We start from the raw sequence: 23,416 nt of genomic DNA, 5'->3' as shown, positions 1-23,416 counted from the left end.
TATCAACACCAAGTATATGGATTTAGGCTTTGGTTTAGTGGAAGCTGAGTATCAATGGCCTGGAATTAAGGGAAATGGTATCACTGAGAGATAGCTGATAACAGGAGGGAATATTAAGAAAACACCGTCACTCCCCCTATTTAGCTGATACCCATCTCAAGAGGCAAACCAGCCTCTGGAGCTTGCTGAGATCATTTTGCACCACTGATTAATATCACTGCTTCTTCAAAAGAGAACTTTCTTTAAAGCACGGCAGCAGTAATAAAGGGCGTTACTGACCCTAGAAGCCCTCGACCATCTAGTGACTCACCTATGCTACACATCTTACCTGTACAACGCACTTTTCCCTCCATCACACTATCTTTCACCCTGTCTGCTGTGACTACACACTAAGAAATAATGTCGTGATGACAAGTGAGCTCATCATGATATGATGAATTTTGCGTTTATTGACTGTTTGAGAATAAATAGATCTGTGTGTCTTAAACCCCCAGCAATATGCTATCCTGCAGTTCTGTTGTAAGGCTCAGAGAAATCGCTTTTGTTTGGAGGGTCACTCAGTATTTTCAGTGCTAGCCATGGACATTTTGGGAATCAGTGAATGTTGATCATGATACACACACAGAATTACGCTGGATATTATTTGAGGACTAGTGAAACCAATGATTTGAGGAATTTTAGTTTCTGTGGCATTCTGGAAAAAATAAGGTAGGGTTAGTGGTTTTACTTGCTTGTGTTTAGCCACGTCCACAAAGAAAAGATATTTAAGAAATAGATAATTAGGCTGACCTAGGCGCGGTGCATGTTGGTATCCTTTTATCTAGGAAACAAATGAGTTGAGAATATATGTCCTCCATACGACTAGCAGTTATGTTTGAATAATTCATACTCCTTTTAATAAAAGGCAGAAAACAAGGCACAGTAAAGGCACATTATGAAATCTAATATATTAATGAGACCTGATGGTAGACTCTTGTTTGTGTCTTGCTAGAACCATTGGCTTATACCTATAGGGGAAATTTTTACTTCTGTGTGGCCATTGTGCTTTGTGCATAAAACACACATTCCTTGGGAAATTGTAGAATCAGTAACTATTAAAATAGATATTGTCTCCCACACTTTGAAGGGAGGGACAGGGAAACATTAACATAACGCTTGGTTCATCTTTAAGGACAAACCTCAAGACCTTGAAATTCCACAATGGTGTTCAGAGATTTACTTATTTGTTTAAAAAATGCTCGTAGGTCCATGAACCGAGTAGAAAGTGTGAGAATTTTAAAAGGCAGAGATAGAACCTGAGAGAATTAATATTGTTTAAGACCAGGCATCTAAAATATTCTATTGGAGAAATTCGGATATACATCACCACTAAATTTTAAAGAGAGACTCTTAAAGCAGCGCTTTTCTGAAACTACTGTGAATATGCAGCTGTAATACCAATGCTTCCTAAGTAATTATATTGTCGTTATTATAATACATTGCCTAATAGCTACTCTCACCAACAGGTTAAACTTCATCATTCCAAGAACTGTCATAGCCTGAACACATGAAACTGAACGAATAGGGGAAAAATAACTGTGAGACCCGAGGAGAAGTAACTGGCAGAATCACATTTTCCAACAACAGAGCAGTGTGACCCTTCTCAAAAGTTGCTGTAACCTGCTTTTTCTGCAAATGAAGTCAGCTCGCTCTTTCTGTGACAAAGCAGGATCTTTATAGCACCTGAAGCAGCGTCTGCTCTAACTTTCTGTGAACTGTGACTGATGATACATGACTGCATAATCCTCCATGCTAATCTCATTTATAACTGAGAAATGAGCAGATGAATACACACCTAAGTCACTCTACATAGGTGTACATAACCTCTTGTCTTAATTTAGTTTATTAAAGTAAGAAAATTGCATTAAATACTCCCCCTAATTCTTACAGTGGATTAACATGGTAATTAGACTAATGATATTTGATAACGTCAGTGCTCTAAAAGTCGAGTAACTTGTTTAATAGTGATAAACTAAACAATCAAATGGTCTTGCTTTCTTCTGACATCCTTTGAAGAGAAACATGCCTTATTCATTGCAGAAATGAAAACCAATAAATGATACCAAAGTATTGTTTCTATACACACCAGTTGAGGAGTCTAAAACTTCTGAGAAATCAGGCATTCCTCATTAGTTTTTAGGTAATATACACTTTTAGATATACAAAACCATGTCATCTAGCTTTCTATAAATCACACTGGAAATAGTAGTGATTACAACAGATCACTGTGTGCAATGGCTTCTTCTCCAGTACACTGTTTTCAGTCTCTTGGAGCCTCTCCACCTCATAGTTTCCAGTCTTCACCCCTACCCGTATGTGAATACTCATTGCAAAGTCAGTAGAAGATCTGTTTGACCATCTTTTTCAAGCAAAGGGTAGTAAAGATACCAAGTAAATTCTCTACTATGTAACTATTTTGTATGTAAGCCTGTCATGCATTGGCAACAATATCTGTTTGAAAATTTAATTGTGAGGTACTGCTGGAAGAAAAAAAAAAAAACCACCAGAAAATACTGAATTTAGAGGAAGTGCTAGTCTTACCTGTTATTGAATCAGATTTTTGTATTATTAATTTTTAAAAAATCCATCAATATTTATGTTAATATTATTGCATCCCTCAACATTTATACTAATTCACAGTAAAACTAGCCCAGAATACCTCTGATTTAAAACCAGCAGATTTTCAAAACTAAGGGAAGAGGTTAATGAAGTCAATTGAACTGAAAAGTGAGTTACAGCAAAGGAAAATAAAACAAACTAGAAAAAAGGTCTTTACTCATACACATTAAAAGAGAATAGGCAAAGAAGTACTACGTATACTGTGTGCTGAATTTGAGAACACAAACTAAGTATGCCTTTACAGTAAAGTGAAAACCACTTTTATTTTTTTGGCAAGAACAGTGACACATAGTGATGGGGAAATATCAGCACTGTTGACAAGAATGGGCTATGGAATGGGTAATTCCAAATAGAAAATCAGAATGGGACGAGGAGTGTACCGAGAGACTAAAACCCATGTATCTTACACCAAAGAAACGCTAGGTAATGTTTTTGAACAAATTTTAAATTAATGGACAGTTATCTCCAGATATCTACAGCTAAACAGAAAAAAAAAAAAGATTACCAGTATCAGTTTAGTGCAGATACACAGCACAAGGTATCCAGACTTGCGTTGTTCAAGTACCCAGTCTCCTCCATGAGGATGAGAATTCATCTTTGTAGACAAGGAAATTACAGTAGCTCTAACCTATCCAAGCTTTACATGAGAAATTAGTAGCTAAAATGGAGAAGTGGATTTGTGCAGGACTGTAGAGTACGAAAATAACAAGTAACTAAAAAATAACTAAAGCAGAAATTATATGCTTGTGCAGAAATGAGAAGTATTAACTTACAGGGATACTAGTAAGTTTCTCAGGAATCAGTTGGAATTTGCCTGGATTTTCATCAATATAGTGCATAAAGCAGGTAATTTATGTAGCACTGTCACTAAGAATTGTCAAAGTAGAAGAGCATCAGAAAATTCAGAGTAGGAGAAAGGGGAAAATATTTAACAGCATAAAGTACAAGGAAATGCATTTTAGAAATACTACCAAAACTTAATGCTGTGAAGGGGGAATTTATCACTTAAAAAAAATGTAGAGGAGGAGTCGTCAATGTGACTGTGTGATGCACCAGGAGAAAGATTTCTAAGAGAAATTTTACTGCCAGTGTCCCAGAGTTCAGGGAGACAATCTTTTAAATAGTGCATAAAGTTCTGGTAACCATATACAAAAAAAGATTTACGGAAACTAGAAAAGATCCTGAGAAAGACAACCGTGATAATTAGAAGAAATGGAGAAAATGTTTATGCAGGAGAAAACGTTGAAAGAGTGTCTGATTTTGTTGATAAATAGCAAGAAGAAAAAGACATATCTGAGTAAATGACAATGACGGCTTTGGGACACAGGTACATAAAGTAACCTTGACTAGGCTTAGGATAGAAATTAGAAAACTTAAGACAGAAGGACTCAAACTCTACAACATCCCCCTAGTGGAAGCTGCAATGACTATAGATAAGTTTTAAAATGAGATTTAGTAATTAAATAGAAACACTTACCTAATTGTGTGGTTTCTTTCTAGATGGGGGCTAAACTCGATACGCTGAAGCTTCCTGTGACTGTGATCTATATGTTATGTTGGCTGTTTCTTTTTTGACAATGGCAAGACAAAAATTGAATTCCTCCTGGAAGAATGACATAATCTACATAGCGCCCTTGAATGCCTGCCAAATTTTCTGTCCTGTTCTTTACACGTTATTTAATATGCTTGTCACTTCCAGGTATGTTTTGTCTTGACTTATTCAGAAAGACTTTATGCCTTTTGCAGTTAATTTGCAGAATTAAGCTATCTATAGAAAGTACCTCGTATTGCTCCTCATGGTGGTTTTCCCTCTGTTAATCAGTACATTGCTCTAGTCACCAGCATTGAGAGGTTCTCTTCAGCCTTCTCCAATCTTACCTAATGAAAGCAATTTCACTGTATCTGCATATCTCAGCCACCTAATATTCTACATCGTCCCTGAACCATTAATGAATATATAAACCCTATGACAGTATGGTACACCTTGCTGTCAACCTTTTGTCCTGCTCTGAGGTGACCATTTTACTCCTCCTCTTCCAGTTAACCTACTGAAATTAAAACCAAGTCTTTCAGCTAGTATAACAATCATTTCACCACTTGCTGTTTTCTCTGCTAATTGTAATCCCAGACAGAACCTCACATCTCACCTTTTGAATCCTTGGTTTGCTCCGTAACCCTATGATAAGCATCTGATTAAAGGTTCTTGAACCTTGATCTGAAAAAGTTAAGGTGCTGTGAATGCAAGCACAGGGTGCCATGAATCCAGCAGAAAGGCTGCAAGTGATGCAAACATATAGATAGCTGTTAGTTTGCCTATCTAACACTTACACATTATTTACAGCATGGAAGCCTGGTACTCAGAATGCTATACAGCATAATTTCAAGCTTCATTTTCCAAACATAGGTTTTATTTCTGTATTGACATGTAAAAAGATGAAAAAATAGCGTTGAGACTCTTCACTTGGAGCAGTTCTAAAACATGCGAAGAAAGATGTTAAAAAACGCAAAGATGGAGGGAAGAACTTTGGAAACAAGGCTAGCATAGGAAATAGCACACAGCTATTTGGTGTGAAATATATTAGATAACAAATGTTGGTTAAGGGTTGTAATGTTAGTTTATTACACAGAATACACTTCTTCAAACAACAGAAACACATCAGTTATTTATGGGGAAATATAACTGCCATTAGACTCGTAAAAAGAATTGAGGAGTGCTTCTAGGTTTCCCATGTGTACTGCAGACCCCTTTTGATCCAGATCCAACTTCTAACTTCCCCTCCATGTGCCTTCTATCCCACAGGAAGACAAGCAAAGCCTCTGGCCCAAGAGGGATTTGTGTCAACCTTTAATTAGGTCCTCAGTCTGGATAACCAAAGGATCACGATCCAGGGCTTAGGCAGCACATACATGCCAGTTAGTCAAGACACAGCCTCCAAGAGTACAGAATGGCCAAATTCTCATTCTTTAACTGAAAAACGACACCTTCCTCCTTCAGGTATAGCTCTGACTTCATCGACATTGCAGCAAGGTACTATGCAGTATTAGGGATTAAAAACTAACCAAAACCCTGAAATTCTCTGCCTAATCACAATATGCAGTAAATATTTTCCAATTTTATATTTAAAATAATTTACTGAAAATTGTAAACCGTGTAAGTGCTTACTACGCATACATAACATTAAAAAATGCTGTAAACAGGTATACAAAATAATTCTAACAACAACTTGAAAGATCCTGAAATACATTACATATGCCTTGGATTCTCATAAGACAACATATTTACAAAAAAAAAAAATAAAACAAACAACAAAAAGACACAGGCTACCTTTAAAGTACAGAGGGTAAGGAACACCAGATTACTAAAACTAGTACTGTATAGTACAATCTTAAGAGTAGGTGGTGCTGCCTCAGAAGGGAATATGGCAAGGGCAGTCGGGAGGTCGATTGACACAGTCTCCCTTCTCAGTTCCCGTGGAATCCCAGCAGCAATAACCTTGCTGCTGTACCAGTATCCTCTGGGAAAAAGAGGCAAACTCCATTTGGGGTCTGGATGATCCTATATACAGACTGAAAGATCTCTTTAATCATATAAATATTCTGAAGTTGGCCTTTAAAACCTGAAGCAGCAATTTAATAATGTTAATCTATATAAAATTAACATGACTTCTGTTTCCTGCTTCTCATTGTATTACAGCATTTGAACAGTATTTCCTACTTTTCACTTCAAATTAAACGTATTCGTTGATTTTGTTCCAGAAAGAGCATTTCTACCAAAAGATAATTCTCGAATGTCATGAAATATCTTAGAACTTGGGCAGGTGTTTCAAATTTCAGTTCTCTCTTCTAACAAGCAGTAGTCATTTCTCTACAAAGTAAATGGTTGGTATATAACTGAATATCTCTGAACAGAAAACATTTCAGGGAAAACCAGTTTTTTAACCAAGAAATCACTGTCCTAGAAGAGCAGAGTTTTTCCCTGTGTTGGTTCCCATAAAAACCCAAGTATTTATCTGTATTTCAGCAATGATACATCATTGTGATTTATATTTATGTAGGTCTAGGCTGTATTCATACTGGGAGTTTTATTGGGTGTGGCATTCAGCAGCTTATTTAATGACCTTTTTCCTGAAGATGTTTGTTATAGAAAATCCAAGACCTGTATTACAAGTCTTTCTCATCTTTGCTGTTTCCATTCTCCGTCATACAAAAACAAACAACGTCATCGTCTTCTTCTTCTTCTGTAGGAAAGGCATTTTCATCTTTCAGATTTTCAGAGGCATTATGTTCAATGTTATTTAGAGAAGTATCACACTTCAGAAATATTTCAGAATAACAAGTTTCTGCTGGATCTGCCAACATGGGAAAAAATTTTACCCCAACAACACAAATTAGGCTTATTCTTAGGGTTTGGCATATTTCTGGCTTTCTATTGGGTAGGTCACTATTTGTGCCTATCACAAGATCACTGGGTATGTGTTTGGATACATTATTTTGACAATTGCTGACTTCCACGGGTTCTACATTCATATCTTCTATAGCATGTAACTTCCCTAAACTGCTTCTGTCTTTCAGAGTTGAAGAACCAAGTATTCCAAAGTTACTAATAAAATCCAAGGTGTTATTAGCATAAAACCTATTAAAAATATTATTGGCAATTTTATTGATACGGTTATTCTTCAGAGTTCCATGATTATTTTTATCTGCTATTAAATCTTCACCTGACCATTGTAAATGTTCACTCTTTTCTGCCAACAGACATGGACCCAGCTGGTTCTCAATATCAGATGCCTTTTGGTAGGCGTATCCTCTCTGTTCCTCATTAATTGGTGTTACTGTCACCATCAGTATCGGACAATGTTGGCCACATATGGCATGGAGCTTATCCAGAGAATCTTCTTCCTGAAGAGCACTTCTGTTAGCATTACTAGCATTCGTTGGCTGCGACTGTATGGGTTCATCATTTAAAGGCTGTTCCAATGGATGCACCTTGTTATCAGGCAGTCTGAATTCTACAGATGTAAAGGCTGGAAAATTGGTATCGGCCTGCGTGGAAGTAGAACCTACCATTACTGATGGTTTGCTCTTTTGTTTGTTTGCTGAAGGAAGGGAAGTATCCTTACCATTGGAGCTAGGTTGCCTTTTCGTAATTAACTCATCCTGAAAGGGGTCTGAATCACTATTATGAGGTATATTGAAGTAGTTGCAAAAATTTTCAGAGGGTTTAGCCATTTCTTCAAGTTCTGAAGAAGAGATTTCATTCAGGACTGAGTGCTGATTGCCAAAGTGCGAGTATGGAACATCATCGCTATTAGTATCAAGGACTGTGTCCGTTGATGTTGTATCCAAATTACCATACATTCCAATTCGTTCAGGTGGCGATCTTCTTATCAAATGATTTTCTTTGAGAAGCCATTTGCCTTTATCTATCAATATTCCTTCATCTTCAGTGGTTTGTACACTAGGTTGACAGTGTTGCTTCAGAGATTCCCCTGAGTGGTTATCAGCATAACTTGTCTCTTCTCTGCTAAGAGTAGGGTTTGGTGTTGGTAAAGAAGTATTTTCTTTTCTCAATACAGCGTCACATTTGTTTATGTTTACTGGAAATTCTTGTGATGCCAGTGAGGAATGTGACAACTTCTCTACAGAACAAGATCTAGGTTCTTGAGAAAAATAAATGGCTTTTTCCATTACTGCAGAGTGGAATTCTTCAGTATCCTTTTGCAATACTTTCGACATATAAGGAATTCCTTTGTGAAAGTCAGGCTTAAATGAAGCTTCCGTCTTGCCATAAAGTCGTTCAATAGTTCTTCTTACATAGCCAGTATTATAATGTTTTTCAAGTACCGCTTCCTCGCCGCTTTCATTGGTCAAATCGCTAAAGTTACAATCACTTTCTTCAGTATCTGGTCTGTAATCTGACCAGTCTGAAGTAGCAGGACTCTTTAAGCATTTTTGTAATAGAGAAGCATCTGAACACTTTTTGTTCTCTGGTTCTTCTACTTGCAATTTCTGTTCTACTTTGCTTATATCACATTGTGTAATTTGCTTTGATTCATAACAAAATGAGAGTGGAGAGACTGTAGATAACCTCTCAGAGGTTTCCTCACAAGTTTCTGCATCTTCCTTGTCTTCCTGTACAGAATAATCCTCATTATTATATTCTACAGAAGTTTCAGCAGCTAGTTTAATTTGGTTATTTGGTTTTTTGTCATTACCTGATGACTTTAGATCAACATTCTCATTGTCACTTTTGTCAGTAGTAACATGAATAATATCTTTGTCAACTTCTAACTCAGAAGTCTCCTGATCTAAAATCTGATTTTTATCGTTAGAAGTTACACTATGAACTGTCGAATTAGGTTCTACTGACGTTTCCGACTCTTCATTACTGAATGACGTATCAATGTTTTTATCTACAGATTTTTTATGTAGAATATCAGGCATTTCTTCAGTTCTTTCAAGAATCTCTATAGCTGATGCAAGGCTACAGGTATTTGAATTAGTATTGGCGTACTGACCATCTAGCTGCGTTTTGGGAGCACTCAGGTCTAAAGTCTCTGTTTCTCTACAAAGATCTTTCTGTATATCAAAACAACTTTCTAATTCACCAGTCAATTTTAGAGCTTCTTCAGAATTTACATTGTCCTTTGGAGTACAAGCCTCAACTGATTTTTCATTGCCATGCAAATGTATGCCATTATGAATTTCAGATATGGACATATTCTCACAGCAACGTGTAGAGTCCTGCTTTTTGAGTTCCCTCCCAAAGTGTAAGAAGTTATTTTCTGTTGATTGTTGAAAGTGTGAGAAGGCAGCTTTCAGTTCATCAACTTTTTCTATGACTGTAGTTTGCTTCAGAAATTGTAGCTGTGTAAGTATTTCAGGACAGCTACAGGTAGTTTTTTGCATGTCATCTTTGATTGTCCCAATCAAACTCTCTCTCAGATTCAGTACAAGTAGCCAAGCTAGGAGGACATTGGAGGAAGAACCAAAAGCTGAAGAAGAAAGATCTGAAAGGCTGCAGGCTTTTCCTATACATCCGCTATGTTCTTTCTGGAGAGCAAGCAAAGTTGATTGTAGTTCATGCAGCAACATGCTAGACATGCAACTATTCTGAATATCAATTCCCATTTTCTCATTGACAATTGCACAATCAACTTGAACAGCTACTTCAGATTTTTTTCTTTGACATATGTTGGTATCTTGAATATCGACTTCTGACATCTTTTTATCGTTGTCATGTGTTCCATGAAAGAAGCACAGTTTACCATCATGATGAAACTCTGACTTTAGCGAATAATTGGCTGCTTCTACTATAGTTGTATTAGCACGAATCAAAGAGTCAGTTTGTTTTTCACCTGAATCCTTGGCTGATTCTTCTAAAGTTCCCAAATCACAAATAGGCTTTAATGTTTTTTTGGTTAGATTATGTTCAATCAGATGGTTTTTTCCAGTCACGTGCACTTTATTTGTGATAAATCTTGCATCTTTATCTATAAAAGCATCAGTGTTTTCTTTAGGAAAATGACAGACATCACTACTCTCTACACTCCCTTCTTTTTTATTTATAGGGGGTAAGACAGAATTTGGTAGCACGTTTTTGAGCCAAGTTTGGACATAGTTTTCAAGTGAATGTTCAACAACTTCCTCTTGGAAATGCTGCTGTTTCAGAGCCTCTAGTGTAATGGCTTTCTCCGATGTATTTAACTTACTTGCACTTTTACTTAGATTTTTCTTCATCCCCTTTTGCTTTTTCGTTTTCTTCGATGACAAATTTTCCAAAATATTTTTTTCCTTTTCTTTTTCAAAGTTAAGATTCTTTGGCACTTCTGACAATGGTTTTGAAATCACTGATGAGTTAGGTGTCTGTTCAAAAGAATTGGACATGAGACGTGTGTCTTCTTTCTCAGTACTCAGTATACCCTGACTGTATTCAGATTCATTGTTTGAATCAATTGTCATTAGACCATCTTCACTCTTTGCAGATGAAACACCACTATTTTTTTTGCCTGACTTCAATTTTACCTTGGCCAATTTCTTGTTATTACTTCTTGGTTTTTTATTAGATGATAATCCGTTTTGTTCTACTGAATCCTGATAGAACTCATCTTCAGGACATAAGCTTTTGTCTGTACTGACAGCGCCATCACCGGTTTTCACAAAAAAATCTGTTCCTTTTTCCTGAGGCATTTCAGAATAATTATCCATAGCCTCTGTTGTGGAATCCTGTGTGGGTTTGCATGTGATATGGATTCCGTCACTTTTAATTATCCCTGAATTTTCGTTATCCTTTTTAATTTCATATGTACTTTGCTCTAGAAAGTTAGACGATTTTCTCTTCTTCTTTTTGGTGAGGGAAGATGTAGACTGGCTATCATCAATGATATGTGTTGCTGTCACAGATTCAGTCCTAACGCTGATTTGATTCTCACTTTCAGTAACAGTAGAAAAGAATCCAGGTGTTGGATTTATTTTCTCAGTAGGATCATTACTACATGGAGGTACTATCGTCTCCATCTGGCTATGTCCGGGACAGGCTGAATGCACCGAATCTTGAGTAACAGGTAATAAATCAGCAGCTTTGCATTTCGTTTCTTCTTTTGACTGGCGTAATTCTGAATATCTAATGAAAGAACTCAGTGATCTTTTTATTTGTTTAATATCACACGACTCGTGGATGTGGTCTGCTGAACCTGGCCTAGCTGCCTGGTAAGTTTTTGATGATGGTATGAAACCACTGATGTTAGCTTTGCAGGTTGATACTAAACTATTATATGTACCTTGTTCCACAACTGATTTCTCTAATATATTCTGTACCAATTCTTCCTCGTCAGGCATTTCCAATGTCTTCCTATTTGTGCTTTCTATTAAATCACTGCTTTTGTGGCTTACTTTAAAAAGCATTTCTTCTTTTATATTCTCTGAAGAAAGCTTTACTAAGTCATTTTTACTTATCTCACTAAACTTTGGATTAATGACACTTGATTTTTTTCTGCTTGAATGAGCTACCATACAATACTCAGATTTATTTTCTCCATTCTGTATTTCCTCACTGTAGGAAAACTGTCCTATTGTCTTCTCCTGAACCTCTTTCTCAGATACCAAGGTGACGCTTTCAACTACTGCTTTCTTTTGTCTAACACGCCTTGGCCCAGGGGTAGGAGGCCTATGAAAATGAGGCTTGATATTATCCTCAGTTACATTGCTTACGTCTAGATCTGCAGAATTGTTCTTACAGATATTACAGCCATCAGTTTTTAAATCAGACTCTGATTCTTTGCCCAATACTTCTGCATTGAATTGTTGTAATGAGTCTCCCTCTTCTTTATTGTAGCTCTTCAAAATTGGAGCATCTTTTGATTGTATACATTCTGATACACTTACATCAGGTAAGCAGTCTTCCGCAAGCATTGCAGAATTGCAAATGGCGGTATTTTTGTCATCAGAAAGGCCAGCACGACTTACAGTGGTTGTCCATTTAATGGTTTCTTCCTCTTTAATTTTGAATCGAACTTTCATTTCCACTGTGATACTGCCGTCTTGATTAACATGAACAGATTTCTCAACGTCATCTTCATACTGTGCCACAGATAAGTCTTCACCAGTAACTGACTGATTTCCTCCCATACCATTATGATTGTCAGGAACATAGGAAGAATCTGAGTTATCGTTGCTGGACCCTTTATCAGAAGAAACTGAGAATATCTGAGATCTTGAGCTAGAGCCCATTTCAGCTCTCGCTACCAATAATTACATTGAGAGAACCCAAATTCATTTAGTAGGTGGAAAGTAGAGCAGACAAATATCATGCATAAGGATCCAGATGGCGAGACAGCAGACAGGCAGCAAAGGAAAAGAAAAGAAGAAAGGAGAAAAATTAGTACAAAAGAAGCTAATGAAGGGTGTTTATTTTAACAGAGTCTTAGAAAGTAATAAGAAAATCATGGCTAATCTTGTTGTTCATTTTAAGAAGTGGTTAGAGAGAAATACAACCAAATTTTAATAGAGAACCAAGCATTTAACTACTTTTCCTCTTAATTTTATTTTGCAGTAGGTTCTTTCTAGTGCCAGAGCTATAGTCTTATTTGAAGCTCCAAAGCCTAAAGTACTAAATGCTCTCATTTTATAGTTGGGAGCTGAGGTTGCCTTGAACCTCTCAAGGGATTCATAAGCCCTCTCTTGTTTGGGCTTCAAGCTGCCAACTTTACTACTTCTTCATGCCTTAGCAATCATTAACATATAATTCTTTATTAGATCTTACAGTTAATGCTAAAATGTGTCAGTCAAGGCGAACGTGTATCTCCCCTGTGCTTAGTCCAACAGTCTGCAGCATATGCGTAATTACCATGAGCAGTGTCACTGACACTTGAATAAAGGGTTCAGATCCAATCCCCTGGACTGACCTTCTATAGAGAAGAAAACATTCAAACACTTGAACTTGTTATAAAATCTGAATTTAAATCATGACATTGAAATACATTTTATGCTACAGTACTGTAGGTGACAGCACAAAACTCAGTAAAGCCAACGAGAACACTTCCAGACCAATGAATTTTGAGTATGGCCCAATATGTGTCTGCATATACATTAAATATTCCCAAAATATGTTTTGATTACTCTGTAATAACTTGGCTTTTAAAAAAATTATATCTCATCTCTCTCTAGCAGTGGTCACTGAAGAGGTGATGGATAAAAGAACATGAAATAAAAATAAAGTTTTGCTGGCTTCCAAGAAGTTCTACATGTGCGAGGGAAACAGTGCATGTACACCCACACAAAGACATCCACAACTGGTATTGATACCCAAGTATATAGGAGCCACCATTTAACAAAAAGGATTCACTTGCAGAAAGGTATTTTAACACATGTAATATTAACTTATCTACATTGCTTGAATTTAAGCTTTTTTTTTTTCTCCTCAAGCAAGTCACAAATGTTCTCATATCAAGACTTTCACAGTTAACATATTACTATTATAGATACGTGTCTATAACTTCAGGCAGAATGCCTTGCAAGTTTCCCAGGCATATGCTTTACCATGAACTGAATCAGAAATAAAAGTTTGTACTAACTCCTCTAACACAGACCAGACCTTATGCGTTCCAAAGTAAAAATCTCACCTTCTCTGTCTCAGGAAGTGGAATTCGAACAAAGTGCCTGAAATTTGATTTTTCAGGCACTCACATCATCAATGGTGTCTCCTACACAGGATACTTTTGAACTTCTCAGGTTAAAGACAAAAGGAGGGTTGTTTTTTCTCTCTCTCTTTCTATGGTTGCTGTTAACTAAGGATTAGAAGAGGGATCTTGACAAATTTTCAGCTACTCACAGTTTCTACCATTGCAAGGCTGTCTCTGGCTCAAAGCAAAATTTGGGTAGGATTTTTTTGTTTCTGCAGAACTTTCATTCTCAAAAAGTTCCTATTCATTCTTTCTTGACTCATTAGTTATGCTCTGCAAATAGGTCTCAAGCTGTGCAAGTCAAAGAATGTGAAGGTTGAGAAAAACTAAAATGAATAGTTTGGTGGGAACATAATAAATTGCAACAGATGTGGAAGAAACTCCTTCAAGTAAATGGAAGGTAAGTCTTAGGTATCAACGTGCCCCATGAACACAGTCAAAATTACCGTGGAAAGTCTCAGCACAGAAACAGCTACAGTGTTCCCCGGGCTCTCCAGTACAGCATGCAGCTGTATCAAGAGTATAATGTACCTCTGGATTAAACAATTTTCCCCCTAGACCATGCCTCTGCACTTCAGGATGCTCTAATGCTGAGGATTCCCACATGACCTAAAGCTCTGATACTGCAGCATTTTCCCCCCCCCTTAGCCTCAGGCTATTCAGCAGACCTGGCTTCTCTCCAATAGCTCCTCCCTTCTTGGTCATCCACTGGTCCCTTCACACTCTTACTGACCTTGCCAGCAGCACAACTCCATGAGTGATCAAAGGGAAAGTACACATTTGTGTATTTTTTCCCAAATTTATCCAAAAAGCATGTATCACAGCCATGAGGATATAGGAAAGGATGACACAGTTTAGACAAAAGCAGCTTCAAAAACACGAAAAAATTTGTGAGCAGATGGATGCTATAATGTTTACGTGGAGCGTGTTACAGGGAAAAGTGAAAGTCATGACAGTAAGTCAAACCTCCACTTGTCAAGGTAAGTTCTGAAAACTACACAAAAGTTTTGCTCAAGAAATTCAGAGCAATTAAAAGCCTGTGGTTTCTCTTTTACCACTGCCATTATTAACTGTGGCAACAAAAAATTAATAACAATGACAATCCAATGCATTCAAAACAAATATATGTATAGATTTGCATTCATGTTCTAAATAAGCCTGTTTGAAAGAAAATATGCATACTCCTGAGTACTTAGCAGAAACTTACATTTGAAAAAGAACATTAACACTTTGATCTTTCTTATGCTTATAGAGGAGTCAGAGCAGATAGATACAGTTTCAGCTGGCCTTTTTGAATATCCTTGATCCTAGTAAGATTGTCATGGTTTATGTCTCATGCTGAGAGAGATAAACCAATTAATAAAATACAAATTAATTCAAAGAACTTACTATTTTCACTTTCTGACTTGGCATTTGCTTTTGGGTATACACGATTTGCAATTCCAAGCAATTTAGCAGGCCGTGAATACCCAAGGGAATCATAATTGCTTGGTTTAAAAGGCTCTCTCCCCGCTGCGACTACAGCTCCAGAGCACAATATCAGGGCCTGAAGATTAGGAACCTGGAAAAAAAAAAAAAAAAAAAGTAACATTAAATTCTCTGCTTTAGTAACCACAAAAAATAATGTGAGAGATTTATCCCTTTCATGCTTTAATATCTTCAGTTCTTAGTCTCTACATTAGTTTGCAGCAGGCTATTAAATATGCATCACAGCACGGAATTAATTTTTCAATTCCTATAAGGCAATTCCTGTCTCTGTGAGGGTATGTCTTGTTATATAAATATGTGAGAAAAAGACTTCAAGAAGAAACTTGAATCCAGATAAAATTTTTCTTATAATTTAAGTGCTTGCATATGTAATTTTGTTTCATAATTGCACAGTGACTGTTCATAGCCATGAAATAAGAGTATGCTTTTGGAGGTAGGTATACATATGAACGTATATTTGGAGGAAGAAAGGGGAAATGAAGAATACGCACAAGTACTTGACCTGTACTGCTACAGAGGAACAGGACAGAATCACAGAACAATATGCGTTGGAGAAGACCTCTGGAGGTCATGATGGCTAACCCTCTGCTTAAAGCAAGTCTGACTGGATCAAGGTCCTCAAAGCCTTGTCCAAGTTTAGAATTTATGTTCCAAAATATATTGCAAGATAAGGCTTGCAAACTGCACTTCACTGACTTATAGGTGGTACTGACAGTTTCCCAACCTAACACAGAATTTCATCAAATGGAGGGTAAACACAAGATTTCCCTTGAACTCTTGGAGCTCTGCATGGAATTCTCTTTCTAGATGCTTTTCTGTCGTTAAACATCACACAGATAAAACATTACGTGAGATAAAATTATATAAAACAGCACATGAGATGAAAATCAGAATTATTGTTGCTGCATCATCTGAGTTTAGAGGTACAGAACCTGGCCCATAGTTTGAAAACTATTATAGACAATCATAGTTCCAAGTCATTAATGGCAAACCACTCTGCATTTGTGTAATCATAAAATATGTGTGGCTTTTAGACACTACTTATCATATTTTTAAGACATTAAAAATCACAGATAAAAACAGCATTAAGACTATAAAGGAAGTTTCTGTGTAACTGGGTAAAAGTACAGAATTGAGAGCACGCCTGAAAGAGGCCTGAGCAAGAAAAAGAAAAGAGGGTTTTCATGATAAAATAAAACAGTCGCTTGTTTCCCTCTGATCACAAGATCCCAGTATATTTCCTACAAGCTAGTAGCCTTTCTGAAGGGGAAAAGGCATAGAAAAGAAACAGCTGAAACTCGGCACATCAAATCTTACACCAGGCCAGTGTCCAAAGCTTACAAATGATAAAAATCACCTTTTTTAATCAAAATAGTCTAGAAAGAATCATAGAAAAATTGTCAGTACTCGTCTTTTTTCTCACCTTTCTGCCATCAGTGGTATATAGTTTCACGACTGGATATTGCATTAACTCACTCATATAATCCAGAAAGGCCTCAAAGGTTTGTGTATTTTTCTTTCCCAGAACTATGGTGCGCCTGAGTCTTACATCGCCGTTTTTGAACACAAGCATCTTTTTGGGAGTTGTTATTTGGCTTTGTCGATGGCCAAATCCACCTCCATTCTCCCTTGCTAATTGCACAGCGCGACGACGAGCACTGACAGGCCTACTGATCTGCCAGGGCAGCGGCTTTTTGCTAGCCTGTTCCAGGTTGATGGGCTTCATTTTCCTCTGATGGGAGCAAATGTAAGATTTTCCATCTTCAAGATCCTCCAAATTGGTAACACTGTGTCTCCCTTTCGGTGTACTAATATTCCTTACTCCAAAGGGCAATGGGACCCGTTTTGATAAACTATCCAGCAAGGCGTCAAACGTTTTGTAAGACCGGTTATTAATGACCATTTTGATCCCATTAAACTGAGGATCTCCACTTTTATAGAAACAGATCCGTTTTGCCACAACAGGTTCAGTAACATTGAAATGGCGCGTGGATAAGCTCTGTTCACTCTCTGAGGAGTTTGGCTGATTCACCGAGTAACTGGTTGAAGGCGTTTCACTCATTTTGACAGCAATCTGGAAGAAAGAAGAGATGGATGTAAAGCTTTTCTTATGACTAGTAATAATATGGTCTTCATTTTGAAAGGTGCAGAAAGAGAATTTATAAGAAACCAACTGCAGCAAGTTGTGCCAAAAATCATTGGATTTAAATGGATCCAAGCTGTTATCTCTAAATTCCACAAAGACTCCAGTACTGTCAGATTAAGTTAGCATAGCTCTACTTGCAAATATTCCCAAAGCTCTCCAATGTAATTTCTAATCTCTTATCATTTTGGTACAGGAGACCTTTCCTTAGAAGAAGGTGCTTTGTCAGTCCAGAAAGATAATTAGATGTTTTATTTCTTGAGGATGAAGCTAATGACAACATTTCATATATTTAAGATTTTAGAAAAAACCTTATTAGGAGGGAGCAATTTGTGCCTAGGTATGAACCGTATTCAGTCCAAAATAACAAAACTGAAAGACAATACGATTCATTCTGATTTCACATACTAGTTTTATACCAGGGCAAATCCTTGGAGTTAGAGGAAAGGCTGCTGATTTACTACACTGCAAACTGTACCAGAATAAGGCCCAAAACATGGTTTAGACTTAAGTTGCATCATAAATTGACAGATCATTTGTTTTTCTATTTTAAGTTTTATATTTCATGATACATCAACCACTACAATATTTGCATTTACACTGAGGGAAAAACTGCTGATCAAATAAGACTTTTTTAGTAAGAGAGGTCTTTAAATCCTTTATAAAGACACAAAATTGTCAAGTATTCTTCAGTAGAAGTCGCCTTCAAATTGAAAAGTTTAAATAATGGTCTTTTAAACAACAAAGTTTATTGTTTTTTCTATAGAAACTATATCAATAGTCTTCATGCTTGAAGCCAGAGCACTCTCACTACAATCTTCCCATTTGAATCCAATCTACGTATGGATACTGTAATGACAACCCTTTAAATGAATCATAGAATCCCAGCTTGGAAGGGACCTCAAGGATCATCTGGGCCAACCTTTCTTGGCAAAAGCACAGTCTAGACAAGACAGCCCAGTGCTCTGTCCAGCTGAATCTTAAGAGTGTCCAATGTTGGGGAATCCACCACTTCCCTAGGGAGGTTATTCCAATGGCTGCTCATTCTCGTAAAAAATTTTCCTCTTGTGTGCAATTGGAATCTCCACAGGAGTAACTTGTACCCATTACCTCTACTCTTTTCCATGTGATTCCCTGTAAAAAAGGAGTCTCCATCTTCTTTGTAGCCACCCTTTAAATACTGGAACATGGTGATAAGGTCTCCCCTGAGCCTTCTTTTCACAAGGCTGAACAAACCCCATTCTCTCAGCCTTTCTTCATATGTTAGGCTTCCCAGGCCTTTGATCACAAAGAAATCTTTTACGATGAGGGTGGTGAGGCACTGGCGCTGGTTGCCCAGAGAGGTGGTAGATGCCCCATCCCTGGAAACATTCAAGGCCAGGCTGGACAGGGCTCTGAGCAACCTGACTCAGCTAAAGGTGTCCCTGCTCACTGCGAGGGGTTGGACTAGATGGCCTCTGAAGATTCCTTCCGACCCAAACTATTCCATGATTCCATGATCATTTTTGTGGCCCTTCTCTGCAAAGAATGTCTTTGTGTAAAACATCCAGTTATGTAAGGATGGGTATTTTGAAGAGAAATACAATACATTTTACATAAAGATAATTATTAGGCTGAGTCTTGACATTGTGGAAGTAATGAAATCCAAAACAAAGATAGAACATACATATAAAGAAAAAAGACAATTTTCATTACCAACATGAAAATTTGAATTCACAAAGTAAATACAAAAAATAAGTTTTCCTTAGCAAAACTGCATGATAAAACAGATTGTTTTGGGAGAGAACTGATAGTTGCACAGCACACCATGTACGAAAGAACTGATGGTTGCACAGCACACCGCGTATAAGTATTTTCTAGTATTAATTTTAATAGTGGAAATTGCTTATACATCTTTTAGGTAGCTTATAATTGCATCTTACAAGCAGCAAACATTTCAACAAGTGAATAATCAACATACTCTAGAAGTTACTATTTTATGCTACAGGTGACCACGTAATAGCTTCATTTCATCTTAAACACAGTATCAATTTTCATACTTAAATTATTTTATTCTAAAATTAAGAAATAGCTTATATCACATGATACAGAATTTCTATTAAGGTATTTTGGCAATTACAACGTTAAGAATTTTATTCTGCAAGAAAATCAGAGTCAGAATTGAATCCTTTTGCCTGCATTCTTAGAAACAAAACCACTCATTCAAAGTTCATAAAATTTAGCAGCTTTGTGTATAAAGACATTAAGTGGAACACTTTGTTCTAAATATATAAGCATACATCTAACGCCACATAGCTGGTAAGTATTCCATATAATTTCATCTTACTCACCTACAGTCACATCCTATGTAAATAAAAGAGTAGTTAGCTTGTTTTCAGAGATAAATTGTACGTGTGATTGTCTATGCCATATGAAATGAACATCCTTAGTCTTATTCCAAGTGCGCTTAGCTGGAAAAAACATCATAATCCATTTGCTTAATCTCAGCTAATGTTAATCACCAGAGCAGGTTCACCTCAGGTAGCCATTGTTCAGAGTAGAACATCTAACATTTTCTTCAGCAAGTCCCCTTATATTATTTTTAAATTCTACTTACTTTTAAATATTTTATTTACATAATTTTCTGTTTACTTAGATTGCTCAAGGAAACTCACAACCACACAAAATAAACTGTTTGGGGAACACAGGTCATCTAATCTATCTTCTTAACAGTGTGGGGTTAACCTCTAAACTAAATTCTTTAGTGATATAAATCTTAAATATGTTAAAATGGAGCTTCTACCACTCACCTTCTTAGACTATTTATTAACTATCTCCTGGCATTAATTTTTGCTTTTGTTCAATCATTTTGTCAAGATGATCCTCTTTATGCTCAAGATTATCCCGCATTTTCTCTATTCAGATATCACGATGAAAATAATTCCACAGTTTTTTTCACAACACTCAATAAAACGTGGCAGTCTGAAGGAGTTTTGTCACTCATAAGCCATTCTTCATTTCAACACGTTGGAAAGAGGGCAAGGCAACAATTATAAATGTGTGTGAATATAGTTTACGAAGAGACAGGAGGATTACATCTAACTGTATCTTAGTCATACCACAGAATGTGTTTGGTGTTTTTTTCTTTTCCCAGTGGAAATACTATGTCCCCAGATGGTAACCGTTCCATCTAATTGCTACCAGATGTACAATCTGATTTGGAGCTTCTTTGCCTAATCAGGATTACAGCAAGGTTTCAAAACTAGCTGTGTAGAACAGCAACAAACACACTGCTCAATAGGCACTACCATTGCATGACACAATTTTTTAACTATTTTCCTTAGTAGAAAATTCAACGTTTACAGAAGTTTTAAAATACCACTTCAGTTCCACTTTCATAACATGCACAGGCATTAAATGATAAACTTACACAGATATTTTGCTATAAACATTGCTTTCTTAAATATTGTATTAATACAAATATTTAGGTCCTTAATCTATCTTAGCTAATGTACTGCTCATATTCCAGTCAGAAGATGAACAGGTGCAAATCCTATGTGTTACCCTGATGTCTTGTAACTTAACCACTTATACAGGAATTTTGACAGAGCTGGTTTTCTTTTAAGTGCAGGATTTAAAATATCCTTGCTACCCTCATTAGCTTTCCAGTGTGTGCAAAGCCACTTTCGATAACCAGCTAATCTGTCAGTAGCTTCTGTGTACCCCTAGACTTTGAGACCCAAGAGATGGCACTTCTGAGACCTGGTGAAGATGATAAAGAAGTGCCACCATTTAACAGTGTGAATGCCCCTTAATTGTCTAAGAATTCAAAATGCTTACAAAGCTGCTGTCAAGACATATGTAACTTTAAAATATTATATTTAACCTGTACTTCATAAGCCTTTTGGTCCTATTTTTTTGTGAGGGTTATTGACTGGTCAGTAACTGAAGTTATGACCATATCGCTGTGAGGCAGCCACTAACTTCAGCTCTTGTCTCCTCCTGACGATAATAGAGAAAGCCTCTCGTTTGGCACTCTGCAAACGCAGTGACGAGTAAGGACAAAGGATCTTCTCTAACGATCAAGAGCATTAGTGGCAGTTTTCTTTTCAATTCCAAAGGGTGTCCTCTAGGATGACAGCAGCACAGAGACAGCCGGTTGAAGGGCCAGGGCCTGCAGTTGGCCTGCAACACCATTCTGTACAGAAAAAGTCCTGGGTGAAGCACCCTAAGCAAAATACTTGGCCTGCAGTTCCTGGGCTGAACCAAAACTCAAGTGGAAGTTTTCGAAGTCAAGAGAAAGTTTCTGACTGACTCAAAATTCTTTGTATCAGCCCAGAAAGTACAGCATCGAAATAATTGTAAAAAAAAAAATGTTTTTATCATTACTCTTTCTGACTTCAACTAATTACTCCTCCTTTTCCACAGACTTTGCTTTACTAACTGAACTGATTAAATGCTACAAGTGCCTAAATATAACCCAACAGTCTCCACCTCATTCTACAATCTACAAGTCTTTGGTGTTTCTCAAGATCAGCATCATATCCAGGAAACTGATGCCCAAGAAAGAAAAAATATGTTAGCAATTACATTATCACATGTGCTGATATATTTTTTTTTTCCCTTAGCAGATAACCAGCATCCCAGGTTGAGAAACAGAAGCAGCCTTCTCTGCACCGTGACCCTGAGTCAGAGCAGGGGCAGAACTGTGTGCGATCTGGTCCTCCCTGCTTGGCAATCCTATGGCCCTTGAATGACACCCTTTGTGTAAGTCAGAGCCATATGGAACAGTTAACTTTTGCGTATTTTTATCATTCAAGCGTGACTCACTTCTTTAAAACGGGCAGTTGCTGCACCAGTTAAACTATTACTGTTGACCTCAAGCCCCATGAAAATGCTGATAATGTGCCTTATACTTCCAAGTCCCTTCAACCTCTTATACCTCTGCTTTTTTTTTTTTTTTTTTTAAAACTAGGCTGCTCAGTAAGGTATGGAACTAGGAAACTGCTATCAAGCTAAAAAGGAAATTATTGCATTAGAAGCAGGGGCCCAGGTCAAGTTCCCTTCAGTGTGCCCAGCCTGTTTACATCCTTTCCAGTAAAGCCTTCCAAAAAATGTGCCACTATTAATATGTTACTACTGATAAGATTTTGAGCCACTGCATTACAACAGCTTTTCAGTGTTTGATATACATGAACTTCTTATCAAGTTAATCCCCACAGACTTTTATTCATTAAATTCTCCAACATAGATTTGATAACCAACAGCTGGGGACGCAGAAGGAGGAAAAAGCATGCCTCTGGGGAGGAAAACAAAGCAAAACCAGAGCCCTGCTTTTAAGAGAGCTCTGCCTGGGTAGTTAGATGGACTGCAAAACTCCTGTTCGAGCTGTGCTGGTTTTTGACCACCACCAAATTTAACTCAAATCTGAACACCAGTCTGTGTTCAGAAGATAACTTCCTATGGGAAATTTCTGGCCTGGCAGAAGAACAAATTGATTCATCACCCTTAAGTGGGTTAGAATTTCATTCTGGAGTGTACAGCTTGTCTCGGAGTTAAATGCATAATCATTCTCAGCTTAGTTTTCCTTATTTCTTGCCTCAGGTATATTTAACCATCTACACTTATCATCTGTTCTGCAAGATATACTAGCTGAAGGGAAGGGTCAGCCATATTTTCATTTTTTCTGACTATGGGCATCTGAAAAAGAGAGGCATCCTAGACTACATTTCACTTTGTTTGTATTACATCTGCACAATTCACTGCAGCGATATGTGAATGCTTACAGAGAGTCTTGAATTCTTTAAACTGGAAAAAGCACGACTAGAAATTTTTCCCTATCCCTAGTTGTCTTCTGCTACAACATTTCAAAAATCTCTTTTCTCCCTTGGATATTTACCTTCATGACCCCTCCAGTCCTTTTACCAAATTAATAACGCAGTCACCTATAGTGACCTTAACGCACAAT

The 23,416-nt window shown here is 37.1% G+C and overlaps 1 protein-coding gene across 1 annotated transcript in view; it reads right to left on the bottom strand.

Annotated features, from left to right (window-relative positions):
• The window catches only part of RP1 (RP1 axonemal microtubule associated), a 165,028-nt gene extending 147,640 nt beyond the window's left edge, over positions 1-17,388 (bottom strand). Inside the window, exons 1-2 of the mRNA XM_086472701.1 lie at positions 16,750-17,388; positions 15,228-15,399 (exon numbers count right to left, since the gene is read on the bottom strand). Coding sequence (XP_086328827.1) covers positions 15,228-15,399; positions 16,750-17,388 — 811 coding nt within the window. The remainder of the gene's footprint in view (positions 1-15,227; positions 15,400-16,749) is intronic.
• Positions 17,389-23,416: the final 6,028 nt, after the last annotated feature.

This window comes from Leptosomus discolor, chromosome 13 (genome assembly GCF_034619465.1).
Source record: "Leptosomus discolor isolate bLepDis1 chromosome 13, bLepDis1.hap2, whole genome shotgun sequence".
In the NCBI taxonomy this organism is placed as follows: domain Eukaryota; kingdom Metazoa; phylum Chordata; class Aves; order Leptosomiformes; family Leptosomidae; genus Leptosomus; species Leptosomus discolor.
This window is presented reverse-complemented; position numbering and strand designations above follow the sequence as displayed.